Consider the following 25,327-nt stretch of genomic DNA (forward strand, 5'->3'; position numbering starts at 1 on the left):
ATATAACTTTGGCTAATCGGGGTCTTTTGTGGTTCCATATGAATTTGAGGATAGTTTGTTCTAGTTTTGAGAAGAATATTGGTGCAATTTTGATGGAGATTGCATTGAATGTGTAGATTGCTTTGGGTAGTAACAACATTACACTTTTTTAAATGTTGTATGTTGTAAGCCTGTAAAAGTCTCCTCCAATGAGTTTATTCGCTCCGTACAGATAATGATTATCTCATATAATTTGGAACAAGAGAAGTCCTCCCGGTTAGGGAAACAAACACAAGAAAAATGTAGTTTAAATTAAATCCCCTTATAGCTTGCAGGCCACTAAGATACCAGAGACCTTCAAGGAGTTTGCCTTAAGGCATTAATATTTACATGTCCTTACAACGTAAAAGCAACCTTATCTTCAGGATCCTGTAAGACCCTGCTTTCACCATGCAGAAACTCCTTAGAAACTAGCTTTTTCTCCATCTATCTCCGCTCCCTCCACAAACTTTAAAGCATATAATCAGTCACTCCTCACAATCCCAGTGCAGCTTTTTCTGCCCACAGGTCCTGTCCTTGTGCTTAAATAAAATCAGCTTTTTGCATGCGTACACGCACAAACACACACACAAAGTCTTGAGAATTGTTTCTCAGTCATGTGCTCATGACCCCCACCTCAAATTTCATCACTCCAATCTGAAGCAATTGACACTGGGAGCTGGTGTGTTGAGCTAAAAAGCTGTTAAAGTTGAGATCCATAAAAGATATGTTAAACATTTTAATTTGAAATTATAAATGTATATTCATTTGCTCATCTAAACCTTTTCTATGAGAGTGATTTAATGATTGAGTGCCCATTCCCATAATACATCAGTTTTTGTTTCATTAAAGTGGAATAAGCAAGTGACACTTGGGAAATAATACAGATGTAGAATCCTCTGAGATTTTTATAATTTTACTTCAGCGTTTTATAGTTTTCTCACACATAATTTGATAGCAATTTTTAAAAAGTGGCATTTATAAGGTCTTTCCAAAGCATTCAACTAGTTTTCACAGAAACAACTCCTTGCCGTAGTTATACCTTATCACTTTATATAATACTTAAATTATAGTATAGTAACAACAGGCTTAAACAGGTTTTATAAGAGATCCAAAAGATTCTTGATAACACTATCTTGTGGCAGATGTCCTCAGGCATATCTAACAATGCCATTAGCTCCAAGCAGTCATACCTGGCATCATTCATTGTTTACAGAGAGAATGACAAGTGTTGTTTAAAGTGTGGTGAGCTGTTTAAATAAAGGGTGATTAGAAGATAGTCTATGGGTGCTTTTGTTTCCTTTAAAATATCTAGAACAGACATGAGCCCATGATCTGGTAAAAACGCTGGAAGGAGAGAAGCATTATAAAGGATACACAAGGCAAAGGGGAAACATCTTACAGAGATTATCATTAGCTGTTAAGAGTCTAAAGGGCTCTGGATTCACTTCTGAGAATTGAAAAGTAAGTGTCCACATTCTTAGAACTATAACAGCGTTTCAGAGGAGATTAAAACTGAACTTACCCGAGACCTGACTATCTGTGATGCATCATTCATTTCCTTCTCCTCCATGTTCCCCCCTTGGGAAAGTATAACATTCTGAGAGGGCATAACTATGAAAAAAAGCAAAGAAGCATCTGGTCAATATATGATATTAACACTGAAACTAACTCTTAAGAGTTTTTGTTTTGTGTTAGGATGGCAGACTTAGAGAGAAGCCTCTAAGACATAAGCTCAAAGGCTGGATAACCTAACCGTGACATTCTTGCTCCTCCATCATATTGACAAATTCAATATAGGACTTTCTCCTATTGTGGCATATGGGAAGCTCAAGAAAGCAGAGTGATTTTCAGCCCCGGCTACACACTTGGGGGATGTTTCTGAAAATGCAAATGTTGAGATTTGGATAAATCCAATATTATCCAAATTGGTCTAGGATGAGCCTGGGCAACCACATTTTAAATTCTGAAGTCTCCAAGTGATTCTAAGTAAGGCGAGGAGAACCACTGAGATGAGCTGATTCAGAAAACATATGTTGAGAGACTCAACTTATTTTTAAGGGGATACATTCATCCCCAAACTCAAACTCCAGAGATCTTCTCTCCTTTACTCTCTTTATGATGATCTTTCTGGGCCACCTTGATCTTGGGGTTGTGAGTTAGAGCCCCACGCTGGGTGTAGAGATTAGTTAAAAATAAAACCTTTTTTTTTAAAAAAGATGATTTTTCTAATACACAAAGGAGATTTCACTCTTCTCATTTTTCAGAATGTTCACCTCCCTGTTTGAGTACATGGATTCAGTCCTCCACTAGGATTACTACTGCTCTGTGCAGTTCTCAAGTTACAAAGCCATCAAAGCTTTGTTCTCTTCCAGAAGGACAGTCAGGAGATACACCAGTACGAACAGCTTCAGTGTCCTGGTCAATCCCTGAAAGCTGATTTCCAATGCCTTACAGAGGACAGTCACTCACTCCCAGATAGTAAAGGTGCCTCAAGAGCCAACAGCTATCCACAAGAATGATTTCTGCTCCTCAGGGGCAGCCACTCTCAGAATCTCACCTTGTTCATGCAAGGTTGACATGTGGGGGCTCCTCAAGGTGGCTATTACTTTTTTCCCTAAAAACATCAGTCCTTCATGTACAGACTTCATTATGATATCCAAATCTCCTCTTTGACAGGAATCTTGTAAAATACTAACTATAACAGGGGCAGCATGTGTACGGAGATGCACCAGTCAACAAAAGAAGTCCAACAGTCTCAGTCACCTAGTGACCTCGAGAGTCTGTAAAGAAACATATAAACTACCTATTCATAAAGATAAAGCACAGTATGGTGCTTTAAAAATTCCTTTTTAAAAACAACCAAAAAGCAATTTTAGAATTTCTCAGATTCACACATTACAAAAAGCAGATACATACAGATCCATCAACCAAAAACGAACTTTAGCTTTAGTTCTTACCCACCCGCTTCTCAGAATAGAAAACATGGGATCCGTGCCTAGTGAAAGATTTTCAGACTTTTCACCAACATCAACAACAAAGCAAAATGTCATGATCTGCTAATAAGCATAAAAGAAAATATTCTCTTTCTGTTCACAACGCTTAGCCTGAAAATTTTCTCTCAAAAGCTAGTGATGGTATTAAAGAATGAAGTCATTCCTGAGAAGCAAGTTCTTAAAAGACAAAATCACAGTTCCAGTGGACTGGTCTTGTTAGATGAAGAAGCCAATCACTGTCCAAGACAGGGCATGAATCCAACATTTAACAACCAGTTGACTAAGAGGCAGACCCTTCAGGAGTAAGGTAAAAGCACTTTAAGGATCAGGTCCTGATCCCCTTCTGCGGAGACACAAAGGGAAGAGAAAGAGCAGCTGGGAAAGCATAGGTCTGTATCTGGCCAAGAGAGAAACCTCAGACCTGGACCGAGAGGGATCCCATCATCCCCTCTCTAACTGCAGGGCTCTATTCAGACTGGGGCCGGCTGCCCTGTTGGCACTTCTGGGGAAGTGGGGAGTCACCTCCAGGTTCTGCCCTGAAGTGCAGGAGCACATACCTGACGGCAGCATTAACATGCATGGAGTAGGAGTTTAAAACCCAGCTAAGTGTAAGACATAGGTTACTGCAGAGCGAGACAGCCCACCTCGTAGCACAGTGTGGGCGGATCCAAAGGAATGATTTGGGATACCTAGTCCTGAAGAAGAAACTGGGGGGTAGCCTTTTTTCTCCCCACAACCAACAAGGCGGGTCCCACCGTGGAGGCGGGACCTGCCTACACCAAATCACGTCCCTCTGCCCTAGAAAGCCTCTTAATTACTGGAGCTGGATAGACTGTGGAATCAGCACTGAGGCATTTCCTGGATTAACTCTAGGTCAATTCTTATTACTTAGATATATTCTCCTTGTTCTCCTTATCTCTTCCCTCTTCTAGGCTGGTTACTTTCATTATTGGTTTACTTAAACAGACATAATTAATCTATTCTCTTGATGCATGTTCTATACCTCCTTCTTTATTTTCCTTTCTCTCTCTCTGGAATAATCAAGCCATATAGTTTCTCTGGGAAACTTTATCTTGGTTTCTTTTTCCTTGCCTTCTTCCTTATTCTCCTTTCTCTCTCTCTGGATTAAGGTTTTTAATCTCTCTGCCTGGTCATTATTCACTTACTCTCTCCTTGCCTCTGGCATTTCTCTCTTTGTATATGCTCTTCCATCAGCACCACCTCTACCGTGTTCTTTACTTGTAGCTGGTATTTCTGGTTTTATGCTTTTAGATTGTCTTTGTGTTTTTTTTTTTTGTCTGCTTGCTCATTTGTTTTATTTGTGCATTTGCATGTTTTTGTTTCCTGTTTATCTTTTCTCCTTTCCAGACTACTTCAAGGAACAAACCAAGCACTTCTTGTGGAGGATCCAAAACATACTACGAGTAGGGAAATAAAATAACCAAAGTCACAACAACAGAGAGCACGTAACACTCTCCAAAAAAACACCTCCTAAAAGTAGTACTCACAGGCACAGAGCACATAACAAGCTTTAAAAACGTACAAGGAACAGAAAACTAGCCAAAATGATGAAACGAAAGAATACTACTCAAAAGAAATTCCAGGAAGAAGTGACAGCTAAAAAATTGATCAAAACAGATATAAGCAATATAACTGAACAAGAATTTAGAATAATAGTCATAAAATTAATCATTGGACTTGAAAAAAGCATAGAAGACAGCAAAGACTTCATTGCTGCAGAGATCAAGGATCTTAAAAACAATCATGATGAATAAAATATGCTATAAATGAGGTGCAAAATAAAATGGAGGTGGCCACAGTGCAGACTGAAGAGGCAGAGGGGAGAATAAGTGAATTAGAAGATAAAATTATGGAAAAAGAGGAAGCTGAGAAAAAAAGAGATAAAGTGATCCAGGAGCACAAAAGGAGAATTCAAGAACTGAGTGATGCAGTCAAGGGGAACAATATCCATATCATAGGAATTCCAGAAGAAAGAGAGAAAAAGGGCCTGAAGGGATACTTGAACAAAGCATAGCTGAGAGGAAAATAGACATTCAAATCCAAGAGGCAGAGAAAACTCCCCACAGACATAACTTGCATCTTCTACACGACATATAGGGGAACTGGCAAAATACAAGGACAAAGAGTGAATTCTGAAAGCAGCTAGAGATAAATGCACCTTAACATACAAAGGTAGACATATCAGGGTAGTAGCAGACCTAGCTACTGAAACCTGCAGGCCAGAAAGGAATGGCAGGAAATCTTCAGTGTGATGAACAGTCAGCAGCCAAGAATTCTTTACCCAGCAAGCCTGTCATTCAGAATAGAAAGAGAGTTAAAGGTTTTCCCAAACAAACAAAAAATCTGAAGGAATTCATCACCATCAAGCCAGTCCTACAAGAAATCCTAAGGGGGATTCTATGAGAGAAATGTTGCAAGGAACACAAAGTACCAGAGACATCACTACAAGCATGAAACCTACAGATAACACAATGACTCTAAACCCATTTTTTCAATAATAACACTGAATGTAAATGAACTAAATGCTCCAATCAAAAGACATAGAGCATCAGAATAGATTAAAAAACAAGACCGATCTATTTGCTGTCTACACAAGAGACTCATTTTTGCCCTGAGGATTCATTCAGATTGAAAGTGAGGGGATGGGGAACTATTTGCCATGCTACTGGAAGTCAATAGAAAGCTGGAGTAGCCATACTTATATCAGATACACTAGATTTTAAACTAAAGGTTGTAACAAGTAGGGCATTATATCATAATTATGGGGGTCTATGCATCAAGAAGAGCTAACAATTACAAATGTTTGTGTACCAAATTCAGAAACATCCAAATATATATTTTAAAAAAGTAACCACAAACATAAGCAATCTTATTGGTAAGAATGTGGTAATTGCAGGAGACTTTAATACCCCACTTACAGCAATGGATAGATCAACTAGACAGAGAATCACTAAAGAAACAACGGCCCTGAATGACACGTTGGACAAGGTGGACTTGACAGATATATTTAGAACTCTACATCCCAAAGTAATGGAATACACTTTCTTCTCGAGTGCACATGGTACATTCTCCAAGATAGATCATATACTGGGTCACAAAGCAGCCCTCAATAAATACAAAAGAATTGAGATCATACCATGCACACTTTCAGATCACAATGCTATGAAACTTGAAATCACAGGAAAAAGTCTGGAAAACCTCCAAAAACAAGGAGGTTAAAGACCACCCTACTAAAGAATGATTGGGCCAATCAGGTAATTAGAGAAGAAATTTAAAAATATATGGAAACAAATGAAAATGGAAAGCAAATGCAAAAATAATCAACAAGATACTAGTAAATTGAATTCATCAAGTGGGATTCATTCCTGGGTTACAGGGCTCGTTCAATATTCGCAAATCAATCCATGTGATACATCACATTAACAAAAGAAAAGAAAAAATCATATGATCCTGTCAAGAGATGCAGAAAAAGCATTTAACAAAAATACAGCATCCTTTCTTAATAGAAACCCTTGAGAAAATCGGGATAGAAGTAACTTACTTAAACATCATAAAAGCCATTTATGAAAAGTCCACAGCTAATATCATCCTCGATGGGCAAAAACTGAGAGCTTTACCCCTGAGATCAGGAACACGACAGGATGTCCACTCTCACCATTGTTGTTTAACATAGTGCTGGAAAGCCTAGCACCAAGGATCAGACAATTAAAGGCATCAGAACAGAAATCGGTTGCATTTTTATACATCAATAATGAAGCAACAGAAAGTGAAATCAAGAAACCGATCCCATTCACGATTGCATGAAAAACCATAAAATAACCTAGGAATAAACCTAACGAAAGATGTAAAAGATCTGTAGGCTGATATCTATAGAAAACTTCTGAAGGAAATTGAAGAAGACAGAAAGAAATAGAAAAACACTCCATGCTCATGCACTGGAAGGATAAATATTGTTAAAATGTCAATACTACCCAAAGCAGTCTACACATTCAGTGCAATCCCAATCAAAATTGCACCAACATTCTTCTCAAAGCAAGAACAATCCTAAAATTTGTATGTAACCACAAAAGACCCCAAATAGCCAAAGTAATGCTGAAGAAGAAAACCAAAACGGGAGGCATCACAATCCCAGACTTTAGCCTCCACTACAAAGCTGTCATCATCAAGACAGTATAGTATTGGCACAAAAACAGACACACAGACCAATGGAATAGAATAGAGAACCCAGAACTGGACCACAAGTGTATGGCCAATTAATCTTTGACAAAGCAGGAAAGAGTATCTGATGGAAAAAAGACAGCCTCTTTAACAGATGGTGCTGGGAGAACCGGACAGCAGCATGCAAAAGAATGAAACTAGACCACTTTCTTACACCATTCACAAAAATAAACTCAAAATGGATGAAGGACCTGAATGTGAGATAGGAAACCATAAAAACCCTAGAGGAGAAAGCAGACAACAACCTCCTGGACCTCAGCTGCAGCAATTTCTTATTGGACACATCTCCAAAGGCAAGGGAATCTGGTGCAAAAATGAACCTCATCAAGGTAAAAACCTTCTGCACTGCAAAGGAAACAATAAACAAAACTAATGGGCAACTGATGGAATGGGAAAAGATATTTGCAAGTCACATATGGGACAAAGGGCTAGTATCCAAAATCTATAAGGAACTCACCAAACTCCACACCCGAAAAGCAAGTAATCCAGTGAAGACACTTCTCCAAAGAGACATTCAGATGGCCAACAGACACATGAAACAATGCTCAGCATCACTCATCATCAGGGAAATACAAATCAAAACACACTGAGATACCACCTCACGCCAGTCAGAGTGGCTAAAATTAACAAATCAGGAGACTATAGATGCTGGCAAGGATGTGGAGAAACGGGCACCCTCCTACACTGTTGGTGAGAATGTAAACTGGTGTGGCTGCTCTGGAAAACAGTGTGGAGGTTCCTCAAAAAATTAACAGAACTCATCTAGCACTGCTAGGGATTTCCCCCAGGGGAGACAGGAGTGCTGGTGCATAGGGGTACATGTACCCCAATGTTCATAGCGGCACTTTCAACAATAGTCAAATCATGGAAAGAGCCTAAATGTCCATCAATTGACGAATGGATCAAGAAGATGTGGTTTATATATACAATGAAACACTATGTGGCAATGAGATAGAATGAAATCTGTCATTTGTAGCAACGTGGATGGAACTCAAGGGTGTCATGCTAAGTGAAATAAGTCAGGTAGAGAAAAACAGATACTATAAGTTTTCACTCATATGTGTAACAGGAGAAACTTAACAGAGGTCCATGGAGGAGAAGAAGGGGAAAAAATAATTAAGGAGAGGGAGGGAAGCAAACCATAGAGACTCTTAAATACTGAGAACAAACTGAGGGCTGATGGGGAGGGGGAGAGGGGAAGGGTGGTGATGGGCATGGAGGAGGGCACTTGTGGGGGTGAGCACTGGGTGTTATATGGAAACCAACTTGACAATAAACTATATTAAAATATTTTTAAAAATTAAAAATAGAAGTATACTATGACCCAGCAATAGCACTACTAGGAATTTGCCCCAGGGATACAGGAGTGTTGATGTACCCCAATGTTTATAGCAGCACTTTTACAAGAGCCATATTATGGAAAGAGCCTAAAACGTCCATCAAGTGACGAATGGATAAAGAAGATGTGGTTTATATATACAATGGACTACTACATGACAATGAGAAAGAATGAAATCTGGCAACGTGGATGGAACTGGAGGGTATTATGCTAAGTGAAATAAGTCAGGCAGAGAAGGACAGATACCATATGTTTTCACTTATATGTGGATCTTGAAAAACTTAACAGAAAACCATGGGGGAGGGATAGAGAGGAAAATTACAGAGAGGGAAGGAGGCAAACCACAAGAGACTCTTAAAGACTGAGAACAAATTGAGGGTTGATGGGGGCTAGGGGAGAGGGGAAAGTGGGTGATGGGCATTGAGGACGGCACCTGTTGGGATGAGCACTGGTGTTGTATAGAAACCAATGTGACAATAAATTATACTTAAAAAAACAAAAAATGGATGAACCTCCCAAATTATAAATATATTAAAAAAAAAAAAAGAAGAAGAAGCAGGTCCTGGGGCACTTGGTGGCTCAGCTCATCAAGCGTCCAACTTTGACTAGGTCATGATCTCACAGTTCGTGGGTTAGAGCCCTACATCGGGCTCTGTCCTGACAGCTCAGAGCCAGGACTCTGCTTCAGATTCTGCGTCTCCCTCTCTCTGTGCCCCTCCCCCGCTCACACTCTGCCTCTCTGTCTCTCTCTCGCTCAAAAATAAATAAACATTAAAAAAAACAAGATCCTATTTCACCAAGCAAAAGCTCTAAAAAGGTCCTATTCTCTGAAGAGCCAGACAGAATCTATGAGAATCCTCTTACCTGAAAACCACTTACAAAATGATAAATAGTCACAATAATAAAAATCGCATTTACCAAGTTAGGTAGAACAGGGTTTCTTCATACATGTGAACCCAAGCAGATGAGAAGCATGTCAAATATATATTGTTTGGAAACTTAGTTTTTTAAAAATTTCTTTATGGCATCTGATGAGACTAAGGTTCCAGAGAACATGCTTTGGAAGTGCTGATTTAGTTCTCATATTTTTGGTTTAAAGGAGGATCCTGAAGCTGAAGATCACAGAACTAAGTAAAAGAGCTGGTTCTAGAACCTAGGTTCCTTCTAGTATACTCTGAAGTTCTTCTTAGCACCTGTTGTCTCCCTAATTTTTTTTATCTGATCCCCTTCTCAAAATTTCCCTTTTAATTCTTGTATTGGAAACACACACACACATACACACACACACACACACACACACACACACAAACCCCTAAAACCAACCACTCTCCATCCCGAAACTGTGTGTAATTTTTCATACAATATACATGTAGTCCTTTCCAGAGAAGCCTGTGACATTTCCACAGGATTTTTCAAATATGTAACCATGATGGCTTAGAAAGTAACAAATTCCCATGACTGCCTAAGGAATACTAAAATTATAATCAATTCAAATGAAGAATGACTTCCGGCTTAATGCCCTTTTCCCTCCAAGCTCTTCCAAAAATCTGAGGGAACTTCCTTGACCAGGCATATGTTAATGTATATATACATGTCCAGGTTTCACCCAAGAATCTGTTGGGATGAAGTCCAGCATCCACACATTTTTTAAGTACCTCACAAGTGATTTTGAAGCCAGCAGGAATTCAGAACCATTATCAGATCGTCTAATTTTGTTAACTTCCTCAATGCCACCATTCTATTTCTGCCACCCATTTCTGGTGCCATAACACTTCTGAAGTTTCTTCCCTTACAAAATGCTAGACTATGAATCAGGAAACCTTACATTCTAGACTAGATGGGGAAGAAAGTAAAGACAGGAGTGGCTTAATATAGGGGGAAAGGGGGGGGGGGGGAGAGCAGTGTGTATCAAAGTGTGGTCTGCAGATCACTTGAATCACAGCATTTGCTGAAAAGCAGATTCACTGGTTCTGTCCCAGACCTAATGAAATAGCATCTCTAGGGGAGTATTTCCTTAGAAAGTATTTCTTCTCTAGGATCAGACCATTCTCTCCAGCCTCCCTACAAGCCTGAATCTAGTATAGTATCTTCTCATTCCTTGATCTGCAACTTGATCTTTCACTTTATTGACTTCTTCTTGTCATAATTTAAAACCATTTAATATCTCTCCCAACATTAAAAACTTTCACTGGCTATATGCCTTTTTGTAACTAATATCCACTTTTTTTTTCAAGGCTACAACTCTTCAAAGGATTGTTAATACTTGTCTCTACTTCATTACCCATTTATTTTTCAATTATCTATGATCTTTCTTCTTTTTTGCCATGAGCACACCACGAAAATTGCTCTGATTGCTCTGGTTAGGAATGTCAACAATGCTTTTGCTCATGCAATGGCGTTTATTCGTTCCTGAGCTCTGATGGGTATCTGACATGGCTGACAGCTGTGTTTTGCTTCAGGTCCACAATCTTCCTCAGCAGGCTCTGCTGTAGTCCCTTTTCCTCTGTCTACCATTTACATATCATTGTTCCTTAGGAGTTTCCAATACCTATTTTTGTTCCCTCTACAGGTGAAGTAAATGCATCTTTAAAAGTACACAAACCTGATGATATTAGTCCCTCATTTGAAATTCTTCAGTGGCTCCCTACAGCTCTGAGGCTGGAGTACAAAGCTATACAAAATCCTATGACCTGCTTCCTGATCTTTCAAACCACTCTCCTGCTTGCTTCTGAGATTTCATCTACACTGTTCTGCATTTCAGTCCTTAAATGTGTCATGTGTGGGTTCTCCCCTCCTCTCCAGATGATACTTACTCTTCAGGTTTCAGCTTAAATCAAGGAAGATTTTTGACCTCACAGACCATGTGAGGTCCCTCATTTACACTTTCCTTTTTTTGCTAGCACTTTTTATCACTGTAATTATTTGTATAGTCATCATTTTTATTTATACCTCAACATTGTGTGATGTTAATCTCCATGAAGACAGCGATCTGTTCTGTCTTATTTACTCTTCTACTTTTAATGCTTTCAGTATTTGGCTCATAGTAGGCACTCAATATTTGTTAAATGAGTAAATGAAACTGCTCTTCTGTTTTCTTTTAATTTTTTAATGTTTTTTATTTATTTTTGAGAGACAGAGACAGCACAAGCAGGGGTGGGTCAGAGAGAGAGGGAGACACAGAATCGGAAGCAGGCTCCAGGCTCCAGGCTCCGAGCTAGCTGTCAGCACAGAGCCCCAAGGCGGGGCTCAAACCCACAAACTGTGAGATCATGACCTGAGCTGAAGCCAAAAGCTGGATGCTTAACCGACTGAGCCACCCAGGCCCCCCTGTTTTCTATTTTTTAACTTTTTATTTTGAACCAATTTTAGTTACAACAGTAATATACAATTCTCACAAATAATTCACCCTACTTGCTTTTTCCCCCTTTATCTTCTCCAATCTGTAAATTCCTCAGCCTTTCTGTCTTTCATAAGCTTAACACTTTTGAAGAGTACTCATGAGTTATTTTGCAGTGTCCCTCAGTTTGGGTTTGTCTAATGTTTTCTCATGATTGGAATGAAGCTAAGTATTTTTGGTAAGAATATCACAGAAGTGATCTTGTATCTTTCTTAGTGTATCACATTAAGGGGTTTATGATGTTGGTATGCCTTATTAATGACAAAGCTAACCTTTATCACTTGGTTAAGTGGTCTTTACCTGGTTTCTCCACTGTAGAACTACCATCTTTCCCTTTGTAGCTGATAAATATCTTTGGGGAGATACTTGAAGATTATACAAATATCCTGATTCTTCTCAAACCCACTAATTTTCACATCGTGTATCTTGTCTGCATCAATTAGTAATATAGTGTTGGCCTAATGGTGACTTCTCTTCTTTCCCACTAACTTGTTTATGTATACATTATTAATGTTTATTTCTGAGAGAAAGAGAGGGAGAGCTAGGGTGGGCCAGAAAAAGAGGAGAGACAGGATCTGAAGCAGGCTATGCACTGTCAGCCAGAGCCTGATGCAGGGCATGACCTGAGCCAAAGTCAGACACTTAACCAACTGAACCACCCAGGTACACCACTAATTTATTAACTGGAATTTTTCTGCATGGAAAAGATGCTCTTTATCTCTTATCATTTATTTATAACACTATGAACTCATGAATATTTGTTTTCTACCTGCCAATATTATCATTATTTTATTGCACAGTTTCAGGTTTGGACAGTAGGAGGCTCCTATGTTATTCTGACCAGCCTCTATCCTATTTTGAGCACTTCTTGGCACTGTAAGATGTTTCAGGTTCTTGTATTTTCCCTGCCCAGCCCCAGAAATCAACTTCTCCAAGGAGCCCTAGGTCCTTTTATTGGAGAAGTGCTTAGAAACAAAGATCTGGGTGCTGGGTGTGCTTGCTGCTACTGGGGTATCATTGCTTCTAGGCTCTCTAGGAGAGACAGGACACACACACACACACACACACACACACACAGACTGTATTCATCTATTAAATGCCACAAGTTCATTATTCAGAATGATACCTCTGATTCCAATCCAATACCTCAGGGCTCATTTTTAATCTTCCTCCTTTCCTCACTGGTAACTTAGAGAAAGAAGTTGCCAGTGAGGAAAGAAGGAAGATTGCTGGCTCTTAGTATCTACAATATATTTACTTGTTTGTTCAGTTTTGGTATATACATAAAATAGTTTCAGAACTGACTCATATCCCTGTGACAAACACATTTATTAACTGGAATTACAGCATCTATGTAGAGTTAGTTACACAGTATCCAACTAAGATAGCATTTCCTAGAGTAATTTATTGTTTGTTCTTTGCCACTTCCTTCCGTGTGGTTGTAATACAATTAGGTCCATTTGTTAGTATTTGTGTTTATTCTCTTCTATTTGCTCTCAGATAACTTTCTTCAGCTTTACCCACTGCCATGATTTCACTGATCATCTTTTTCGAGCTACATAACCACATACTTACCCAACCACCTTACTGGACATTGCCAGGCAGACGTGTCCCTCAGATCTCTCAAACCTAATATGTCCAAAAACTCATTATCTCTTAAGCCTCTTGCCATATATTTGCAATAAAGTATGCATGAACACCAACTCTATTGCCAAACTGATTGGGTTTGATTCCTAGCTCCACAACTTATTAGCTGTGTGAGTTTGGTTGTATAAGTTACTCAACCCTTCAATGTTTCAATTTCCTCATCTGTAAAACTACCTCATGGGTTTGTTGAGGATTAAGTAAGCAAATATTTTGAAAAGAATTAAAACATAATGGCACATAGCAGCCATATTTATATATTGCATGCTGTTCTTACTCTCCTGTTAAATGCCCTATTTCAATGAATAGCACCACCAACCCTGAAACCTGAATGCCTCTCTCTCTTTCCCTTAGTCTCTCTCTTCAATTAAAGTCAAATCCCGATAAATTTATCCCCTTAAATATGTAGTGAATGTCCCATTTTCACTCCCACTACCTTGATTCAGGCCACTATCGTCTCTCATTTTGACTACTTCTGCATCCATCAAACTGGTCCTTAACTTTAGTCCAGTATTTTCTTCACGCTGTAGCCAGAGTGATTTCTCTCTCTACACTTCTTCTCTACCTTCAAACACCTTCATTTTATTTTCTGATATACATTAAGACAAAAATTTTTGTAGATATAGAAAAGCAGAAAGAAAATCACTTATAATATCATTACCCAGAGATAACCAGTGACTTTTGGGGGGATACATACTTTCTGGCTTTTTCTATACTAATTCTCACATAATATGGCATATGTCATTATTATATGTCTGATTTTCTTTTCTGAAACCTGGGTTTTAGTTGACAATAATGTGTATATCGCTTCAGGATAGAAAACAAAAATCTAAGTATTAAGAAAATTAGGGTCATACAGTCTCTTCAACAAATGGTGCTGGGGAAATTGGACAGCTATGTGCAAAAGAATGAAACTGGACCATCTTCTTATACCATATGCAAATATAAATTCAAAAATAAATTAAAGCTTAAAAACCTAAGTGCAAAGCCTGAAACTATAAAAATTCTAGAAGAAAGCACAGGCATTAATGTCTCAGACATCAGCTGTAGCAACATTTTTCTAGATATGTCTCCCACGGCAAGGGAAATAAAAGCAAAAATAAGCTATTGAAACTACATCAAAATAAAAAGCTTCTGCACATCAAAGGAAACATCAACAAAACTAAAAGGTAACCTACTGAATGGGAGAAAATGCTCACAAATGACATATTTCATGAAGGGTTAGTATCCAAAATATATAAAGAACTTATTCAACTCAACACCAAAAAAAACCTCCCAAATAATCCAATTAAAAATGGGCAGAAGAAATGAACAGAAATTTCTCCAGAGAAGATCAAGATGGACAACAGACACATGAAAATATATTCAACATCACTCATCATCAAGGAAATGCAAGTCAAAACTACAATGAGGTGCTACTTCACACCTGACAGAGTAGCTAAAACAAAAAACACATGAAACAACAAATGTTAGCTAGGATGCAGATAAAGGGGAACCTTCTTGTACTGTTGGGAATGCACACTGGTGCAGCCACTGTGGAAGACATTATGGAGGTTCCTGAAAAAGTTAAAAATAGAATTGCCCTATGATCCAGCAATGGCACTACTGGATATTTATCCCCCAATATAAAAAACAATAATTCAAGGGGATACATGCACCCCTATGTTTATTGCAGCACTGTTTATAGTAGCCAAATGATAAAAGCGGCCTGTGTCTACAGATGAATGGAAAGAAGATGTGGCGTGTATATGTGTGTATACACACACACACACACACACACACACACACACACATATATGCAATGGAATATTACTCAGCCACCAAAAAGAATGAAATTTTGCCATTTGTTATAGCATGGATGGAGCTAGAGAGTATTATGCTAAGCAAAATAAGTCAAGTCAGAGAAAGACACATTCCATATGGTTTCCCTCACAGGTGGTATCTAAGAAACAAAACAAACAAGCAAAGGGAGAAAAAAAGAAAGAGACAAACCAAGAAACAGATTCTTAACTATAAAGAACAAACTGACAGTTACCAGAGGGGAGGTAAGTGGGGAGGGATGGGTGAACTAGGTGATGGGGATTAAAGAGTAGATTTATTACGATGAGCACTGAATAGTATATAGAGTTGTTGAATCACTTATTGTATACCTGAAGCTAATATAACCCTGTATGTTAAGTTTACTGTAATTAAATAAAAATAAAAGACATAAAATAAAATAAGAATAAAATAAGAAACAAAAAAAATCAGTATCATGATATATTTAATTGCATGCATTACCCAAAATTTGTTTAACAAGTTCATTATTAATAGGCATATAGGGAGTTTTCTTTCTCTTTTGCTGGTGTAGACAACAGTAAGCATTGTACAGTTTTGGCATAATTTTGTATGATTATTTCTTTAGGACAAATTCCTAGAAGTGGAACTACTGGATCAAAAGGAAGACAAGATGCTATTGAGGAAGGTTGTGCCATTTTACACATTAATCAACAATATATGAGAGTGACCACTAGTCAAGAATGACTAGCATTATTCTTTTTAAATATATAGATATAACTACTGTTTTACTATGTAATTCTTAGATAACATGGGAGGCAGAACTTCTACAGTTTTAGCGTTCATGTTTCTTCCTTTTATAAATTACCCTTTTGTGTAATGTGTCCACTTTTCTATCATTTTGCCTTTTTCATTGATTTGTAAGAATTATTACAAAGTACAGAGTGCAGGAAAGGATGAACTAATCAGTCTGTGTGGTCCAAACTCTGCACATTTTAAGGAAAGGTTGGATCCTGGCCTGGTTCCTGAAAGATAACCTATAGCTTTGCAACAGCCTACCTCTTAAGAGTGTCTCTGTTTACTTGAGGCCTTGGGACAGATCAGAAAGTGTATACCAAAACAGGATTTATGGTGGGATCGTTGGGCAGTGTGGTATCAGCCTGCCCTCTGGAGAGACTGGGGATTGAAGGTCAGCAACACAGGCAGGCAGCTAAGCCTACATGAACAACTTCTGATAAATACTCTGGATGCCAAGGATTGGATGAGATTCCCCAGTCGGCAGTACTGCCAACCTCTGGGAGGTTTTAAATGCTATCTGCATGACTCTTACTGATAGAAGACAACTGGGAGCTTGTACCTGGTCTTTCCTGGACTCGACTCTACTTGCATTTTTTGTTGCTGATTTTAATCTGTATCTTTTCAATTTAACACTTATACTGCTGTAAGTCTAACAGTTTTGCTGAGATCTGGGAGTCCTTTTAGCAAATCATTGAACCTAAGGGTAGTCTTGGGGATTCCTGAAAACAGACAGTAAATAGCAACTCCCTTGGCATCACATAAATAACACATGTAGTCTTCATGTTATCATTTGTCTTTTATTCTTTGCTGCTTTAAAAAAAAAAGTTAATTTTTTCTGTATCATAAAACGTTTTCCCCCCTGTGCAGATCTTAACTTTATGTGAGGCTTTTGTTTTGATTTTTCCTTACACAAGAAATTACTTCCCGTCCTTTTGGCTAAGATCAAGTGTTTTTTCCTTACACAAGTAATACATGTTCACAATTTTTTTTACACATTTTACATGAAAACATAAATATTCAAAACATGGGAATATACTGAGTAAGATGTGAGTGACTTTCAACCCCTCTTTTCTATTCTACTTCCCTTTCTATTCTACTTCCCAGTGGAAATAACTCACTGTCAGTCATTTGGTGTACATCCTTTTCTGTGCATTTATGAACATAAATAATATAACCACATCCATACTTAACATGATGCACATTATACTATGTGCCATTGTTCCCCAGCATCCTTTACTTCCTAAATGTCGTAGAGATCTTTCCTCGTTAACTTCAAAATAAACCACCTTGTTCTATTTTATGGCAGCACAGTATTCCACGGTATGGATCTACCATAACGTATTTAAACATATCTCTAGTGAACACGTCAGCTGTACTTACTTCTCACAATTACAAATAGTACTGAAATAAACATCTTTATACACACTTTTTACACATGGTGTACGTGTGCCACTATTTCTGCAGGACTGATTCCAGGATGAAATTTCTGAGCCAGGGTGAGCTCATTTAACATTCGGGTAAGTATGGTCACACTGCCATTCAAAGTGTCTTCCTCAATTTTACAACCAAGTCCCTCTCCTGGGCACTTCCCTCAACACCTTTTATCATCAATATTTTTATATTTTGCCAGTCTATTTTGTGAAAAATATCTTTGCTTTCATTTGCATTCTAAGGTTACTTATGAGGTTAAGCATTAGAAAAATTGTTTTGTGGTTTTTGGTTACCTGTATTCTATAAATTACCTGTGCATATCCTTTGCCCAATTTCCTTTTTTCTTTTTGTTGTTTCTTTCTTTTTTTCCCTTTTTTGCTATTTACAGGGGCTTTTTACATATTATGGACGTTAATCCTTTGCCTCTTACACACATTGCACATTGTCCTTTATGTCTCTTGTTTTTAGCCCTGTGTTCTTTCTGAATACAGAAATTTAAATTTTTGACGTAATCAAATTAATGAGTTTTTCCCAGCAGGTTTTGTGTCATGTTTAAACGGTTTGGTACGGCCCTAACACAATGTGTAAGAGTGGATGGCAAAGTAGTATGCGATATTAAGATCTTAAAGGGCTTTGAGAGCACTTCTAAAAAACCAGATTATCCTCCTGGTGGCAACAGGGAAAGCTAAAACTTTTCAACACAGTGACTTTCAACAAACATTCCCTCATTTAATAACTACCTATTGAGCACCTACTAAGTGCCATGATCAATTCTTTCTCTCAGAGAATGATTTTTGTACCTTTACATTTTTCACAACTTCAAATACGTCAAAAGAAATAGACTATTACTGTCAAAGGACATAGTGAAGAGGCATTTGCTCTGCCACATATTAAAACACACTTAACATTAAAAAAAAAAAAAGTGCAGAAACTGTCAAAGCAGTGCAAGAAACTGTCCGGAAACAGATCCGAGTATATACATGCAAGTGTCATTTCAATTCAGTGGGAAAATTATTCAAGAGAAAATGGCAGGACAACTGGGGAAAAGGCACATTTTATCCAACACCTGACAACAAATTAATACCCAACATAAGTACAAATGTAAAAAACGACATTTAAAAAATCCTTTAAAAACACTGGGAAAAAAGTAAAGGTTGAGGTTTTACTAATCTGGAGATGGGGAAAACTTTCCAAAAAATGATACCCACCCATGCCCACACAAGTAACAACTGCAGAAGACAGCAGAGGAAAATACGTTTATACTCTTGGGATGGGGCGGCCTTTCTGTCCAAGAACCGGCGCGCGTCTCCGAGAAGGCTGAGGGCGCCGCAGCGGGCTGCGGGTTGACCGCCGACTGCGACCGCTCCCCGGGCACCCCCGGGCCGCCGCCCGCCCTTCCCCCTCGCCGGCCACCGGGCCCACGGCGCGCCGCACTCACCAACCTCCGCAGACAAAGGGCGCTCCGGGCGGCTCCGCCCCCTGACGCCACCGCCGCGGGGCCCGACCCGGCGGCACAGGGTGATGAGGGCCTTACAGCCTGAGCCAATGACGCCCAGCGGCTGGGTCCCTGGAGCTGGACCAGCCACCCGCTCCTGGCGGGCTCTGACGGAAGCCTTCCCGCGATGGCTACCACTCCGCGCTGGCTTAGGCTCCCCGATACGCATGCGCCGGCGGCGCCCGAGGCGGACCGGTCCTCACACGCTGGACTCCGAACCCCCACCCGCTCCCGGGGTCGGCTTTCGCCCCGGCAGCGCTCACCCGGGAGGCGCGGACCTGCGCCCCAGGCCTCGCAGACTTTTGCTTACCGGAGGCGGAGGTTGGGGTTGAGGGGACGAAAAGGGACGGCCGAGAACCCTCCCGTAGTCCCTGCCAATCGGAAACATCGTCCTGCCCGGTTCCCCCGCGGTGTAGCGGCTGCGTCCCAAGGCAACGACGGAAGCCTTCCTCCTCCTCCTCCTCCTCCTCCTCCTCCTCCTCAGTCCTGGACTACCACCCCCGCTCCCCTTTTGTATTGAGAGACTCAAAATATAATAATGATCGAAAACAATTTTCCTTTTTGTAATACAGGTCTACTGAGGAGAATGAAATTCTTTTAATAGGGATAACATTTTGCTTAATTGGGATTCTTTTTTTTTAAGTGTTTTTTTAATGTTTTTTATTTATTTTTGATAGAGACAGTGCGAGCAAGGGAGAGTCAGAGAGAGGAGTTGATTCAGAATCTGAAGCGGGCTCCAGATTCTGAGCTAGCTGTCAGCACAGAGCCCGACACGGGGCTCGAACCCAGAAACTGTGAGATCATGCCCTGAGCTGAAGCCGGACGCTTAACCGACTGAGCCACCCAGGCGCCCCTGCTTAATTGGAATTCAAAATGTTCTCCATCACCAAAATTGATTGCCATGGTCTATCAGTTAATACTAGTCTATAACGATATTTAACTTACTTCATCGTTGAAAACTTTTCGGATAGATAAGTACCGTCAAATACTAACATTCACAAGGCCGTGATTTAAACGGATTCATTGATTGAAAGGCATTTATGGAATCCCATAATTTTCTTCTCTTTATATTTGCTCTTTAGTGTGCAAAAAAGAAGGCAGATTAATCACTTCTAAATAGTTAGGTGGCAGTTTCTCGACTGTGCAGTTAAATGGATTGTAAAATACAGAAATGTCCTTTGTACTTGCATTGAGGTTTTTAAAAGTTAAATTTTAATTCCAGTGTAATTAGTATACAATGTTGTATTAGTTTCAGGTGTACAATATGGTGATTCAATAGTTCTATATATTACTCAGTGCTCATCAAGATTAGTGTATTCCTGTCCTCTTCATCTATTTTATTCATCCCCCAGCCACCTTCCTTCTGGTAACTCTGTTTGTTCTCTAGGATTAAGAGTCTGTTTCTTGGTTAGTCTTCCCCCCACCCCCACCCCCGTGCTGTTTGTTTCTTAAATAACATATTTGAGTGAAATCATATGGCATTTGTCTTTCTTCGAATTGGCTTATTTTTCTCACTAGCTCCATCCATGTTGTTGTAAATGGCAAGATTTAATTGTTTGTTATGTCTGAGCAATAGTCCATTGTGTATATATACCACTTCTTTATCCATTCATCAGTGGCTGGACACTTCAGCTGTTTCCATAATATGGCTACTGCAGATAATGCTGCTATAAACATAGGGGTGCATGTCTCAACTTGAATTAGTGTTTTTGTATTATTTAGGTCAATAATGCCATTGCTAAATCATAGTGCAGTTCTGTTTTTAACTTTTTGAGGGAACTTCACTGTTTTCCACAGTGGCTGCACCATTGCATTGACACTAACAATGCAGAGGGTTCCTTTTTCTCCACATTCTTGCCAACCCTTGTTTCTTGTTTTTGGTTTTGGTTTTTATTTTTGTTTTGAGAGAGAGAGAGAGAGAGAGAGAGAACACCAGCAGAGGAGAGGGGCAGACGGAGAGAGAGAATCTTAAACAGATTCCACCCTCATTGTGGAGCCTGATGCCATGCTAAATCCTATGACCCTGGGATCATGACCTGAGCTGAAATCAAGAGTTAGATGCTAAACCAAATGAGCCACCCAGCTGCCCCTCATGTGTTTTTTATTTTAGCCATTCTGTCACTTGTGAGGTCATTTCTTATTATAATTTTGTTTTGCATTTCCCTGATGAGTGATTTTGAGCATCTTTTCATGTTTCTTTTAGCCATTTGGATGTCTTCTTTGGAAAAATGTATATTCATGTCTTCTCATTTTTAATTGGATTATTTAGTTTTAGAGTATTGAGTTATATAAGTTCTTTATATATTTTGGATACTAATCCTCTATCCGATGTTATTTGCAAATATCTTCTCCCATTCAGTAGGTTGCCATTTCATTTTGTTGTTTCCTTTGATGTGCAGAAGCTTTTTATTTTGATGTAAAAGTTTTTGCTTTTATTTCCTTTAATGCAGAAAACGTATCTAGAAAAATGTTGCTACAGCCTATATTAGAGACATTACTGCCAATTACAGAAGATTTTTATGGTTTTAGGTCTCACATTTAGGTCTTTAATCAATTTTGAACTTATTTTTGTGCATGATGTAAGAAGGTGGACCAGTTTAATTATTTTGCATGTAGCTGAACAGTTTTCCCAACTCAATTTGTTGAAAAGACTATCTTTTTCCCATTGGATATTCTTTCCTGCTTTGTGAAAGATAACTGGCCATATAGCTGTGGGTCCATTTCTAGGTTTTTCTATTCAGTTCAATTGATCTATGTGTCTGTTTTTGTGCCAGTAGCATACTGTTTGGATTATGACAGCTTTGTAATGTAACGTGAAATGTGGAATTGTGATACCTCCAGTTTTGGTTTTCTTCCATCAAAATTACTATGGCTATTAAGGGTCTTTTGTGGTTCCATTCAAATTTTAGGATTGTTTTTCTAGTTCTGTGACAAATGGTGTTGGTATTTTGATAGGGATTGCATTAAATGTGTTGATTGCTTTAAGTAGTATAGACATATTTAACAATATTTATTCTTCCAGTTCATTATCATGGAATGTCTCCAATTTTTCTCATCAGTGTAGGATTCAGAGCACAGGTCTTTTACATCTTAGGTTAAGTTTATCCCTAGGTATTTTATTATTTTTGGTGCAATTGCTGGTGGGATTGTTTTCTTAACTTCTCTCTGCTGCTGCTTCCTTATTAGTATAAAGAAGTGCAACAGATTTATGCATATCAATTTTGTATCCTGGGATCTTACTGAATTCATTTATCAGTTCTAGTAGTTTTTTGATAGCGTTTTTCAGGTTTTCTATATATAGTATCATGTTATCTGCAAATAGGGAAACTTTTACTTGTTCCTTACTGATCTAGATACCTTTTATTTCTTTTTCTTGTTTGATTGCTCTGGCTAGGACTTTCAGTACTGTATTGGATAAAAGTGGTGAGAGTAGACTTCTTTGTTTTGTTCCTGAGGGAAAACTCTCAGTTTTTCACCATTGAGTATGATGTTCACTAGGATTTTGTCATATATGGTCTTTATTACGTTGAGGTATAATAAACCTACTCTAAACCTACTTTGTTGAGGTTTTTATCATGAATGGGTGTTGTATTTTGTCAAATGCTTTTTCTGTGTCTCTTGAAATGATAATATAGTTTTTATTTTTTCTCTTATTATGTGATATATCACATTGATTGATTCATGAACTATCTTGCATACTGGGAGTAAATCCCACTTGATTGTGGTTAATAACTTTTTAAATGCATTGTTGGATTGTTTGTCAATACTGTATAAAGGATTTCTGATGTATGTTTACCAGAGTTATCACCCTGTAGTTTTGTTTTTTGGGTTTTGTTTGTTTTTTTTTTTTTTTTAGTGGTGTCTTTATCTGTTTTGGTATTAAGCTAATGCTGGCCTGATAGAAAGTTTGAAAGTTTTCCTTGCTCTTCTATTTTTTGAAGTACTTTAAAAATAATAGGTATTAAGTCATCTTCAAATGTTTGGTAGAATTCACCTGTGTCACTGTTTGGTCCTGAGCTTTTGTTTGTCAGGAGTTTTTTGATTACTGATTCAATTTCATTGCTAGTAATTGGTCTGTTAAAATTTTCTATTCCTTCCTGCTTTGGTTTTTGTAGGTCACACTTTTCTAGGAATTTATCCATTTCTTCTAGGTAATCGAATTTGTTGGCATGTAATATTTCATAATATTCTCTTACAACTCCTTGTATTTCTGTGGTATTGTTTGTTATTTCTCCTCTTATTTCCTTGTAGTTTTTACCATGACTTATAATTGTATATTTATACAGTAAGAAACCATTTTTGTTTTGAGTCTTATTTTTTAGTTTAATGTTTATTTATTTTTGAAGGTGAGAGAGAGAGAGACAGAGCATAAGCAGGGTAGGGGCAGAGAGGGAGACACAGAATCCGAAGCAGGCTCCAGACTCTGAGCTATCAGCACAGAGGCTGAAATGGGGCTCGAACTCATGAGCTGTGAGATCATGACTTGAACTAAAGTCAGACGCTTAACTGCCTGAGCCACCCAGATGGCTCCCCTCCCCCAGTCCTCTTTTTGATGAGTCTAGCTAAAGATTTATAAATTTGATTACTTTTAAAAGGACCAGATCCTGGTTTCATTGATTTTTTTTTTCTTAAAAAAAAATCTATATTGGGACACCTGAGTGGCTCAGTCAGTTAAGCCTCTGACTTCGGCTCAGGTCACGATCTCACAGTTCTTGAGTTCCAGCTCCACACCAGGCTCTGTGCTGACAGCACAGAACCTGGAGCCTACTTAGGATTCTCTGTCTCCCTCTCTTTCTGTTCTTCCCCTGCTCACGCTCAGTCTTGCACACACACAAGAATTTTTTATTTAAAAAAAATTTTTTAATCTATATCATTTATTTCTACTCTAATCCTTTCTACTGCTTTGGGATTTTCTTTGTTGATGTCACCCTATGTCTTTGTTTTAATTTTATTCTATTTTATTTAAATGTTTTTTTATTTTGAGAGGGAGAGAGAGGCAAAGAGCGAGGGAGAGGGAGAGAATCCCAAGCAGGCCCTTTGGTGTCAGTGCAGAGCCTGATGTGGGGCTCAAACTCACAAACTGTGAGATTACGACCTGAGCCAAAAACAAGAGTCAGACACTTAACTGGCTGAGCCACCCAGGTGTCTCTGTCTTTGTTTTTAATATTTATTTATTTATTTATTTATTTATTTATTTATTTTGAGAAAGAGAGAATACATGTATGTGCATGTGCATGCATACTGAGGCTACTCATCACTTAGAAGAAAAAGTGAGGCCCTTAACAAGAAATGCTTCCTATGTAGAGCCTATCCCTGGGCAATTTCAATCCCTGCCATTATTTTCCTAACTCTGTATCCTGGTAGTATCAGACTCCTGTGTACACTGTCTCTCAAACCCCAGTACCCCTGCCCACACTCTCCTTTCTGCCTCAAATGTCCTCCACACATCCCAAGTCCCTCTATTTTCAAGCTATAGCTCCTGGCCAGGGACTATGTACTGATCAAGTCTCCTCTCTCTGCAAAATTACACACTCCTTTCTCAAGGTTCCCATTACCTATGGGTTTTTTTAATAATCGTTTCTTTACTCACCTTTTCGTGGGCTTTTGGAGAGTGGGAGTCTTCTTTGATTCATCTTTTTGCCTAGCACAGAGTCTGAGAAGTGTTCAATAACTGCTAGAAAGAAATGAGTGTTGGATGAACTAATGTATGGGTGAAGTCTTATTTTCCCAATCTTCTCTCACCAGTTGCTAAGATGTTTCAATGGTCAAACGATTGACCACACCCATATTTTGGCCTTCAAATTGCCTGTGTCAGTAGCTTATTGTTTTCTGTTTCTCTTAACCTCCTAATACATTCTAAGTCCTCTTTTTATCTGAGAAGACATTATCAAGCAGTCTGCTGCAGCCCATCTAACTCCTTCATAATTGTCACAAATTAATATGTGCCAGTACCGGGCTTCTCTCCGTCTCACAGATATTGATAAATAATATCATATTAGGCACGAAAACGTATAGAAGTTTATCTTAAAAGCAGCTGTGGCGGTAGAATGCATTTAGCAGTGTCCAATGTTTCAGCGTTTAAGAATGAATGAGGGTCCTCTGATTTGGAAGGCCTTATCCAGGCCTGGGAGCTCAACGGAAAAAAGAGGAAACCGAATAGAACAGTTAAACGAAAGGCCGTAAGGTTCCACGCT

The 25,327-nt window shown here is 38.8% G+C and overlaps 1 protein-coding gene across 1 annotated transcript in view; it reads right to left on the reverse strand.

Moving 5' to 3' along the window:
* Positions 1-19,436, reverse strand: part of ZNF713 (zinc finger protein 713) — a 43,154-nt gene extending 23,718 nt beyond the window's left edge. Inside the window, exons 1-2 of the mRNA XM_029949100.1 lie at positions 19,077-19,436; positions 1,544-1,632 (exon numbers count right to left, since the gene is read on the reverse strand). Of these exons, the coding sequence (XP_029804960.1) occupies positions 1,544-1,632; positions 19,077-19,302 (315 nt within the window). The 5' untranslated portion in view covers positions 19,303-19,436. The remainder of the gene's footprint in view (positions 1-1,543; positions 1,633-19,076) is intronic.
* Positions 19,437-25,327: the final 5,891 nt, after the last annotated feature.

Source organism: Suricata suricatta, chromosome 8, assembly GCF_006229205.1.
Source record: "Suricata suricatta isolate VVHF042 chromosome 8, meerkat_22Aug2017_6uvM2_HiC, whole genome shotgun sequence".
In the NCBI taxonomy this organism is placed as follows: Eukaryota; Metazoa; Chordata; class Mammalia; order Carnivora; family Herpestidae; genus Suricata; species Suricata suricatta.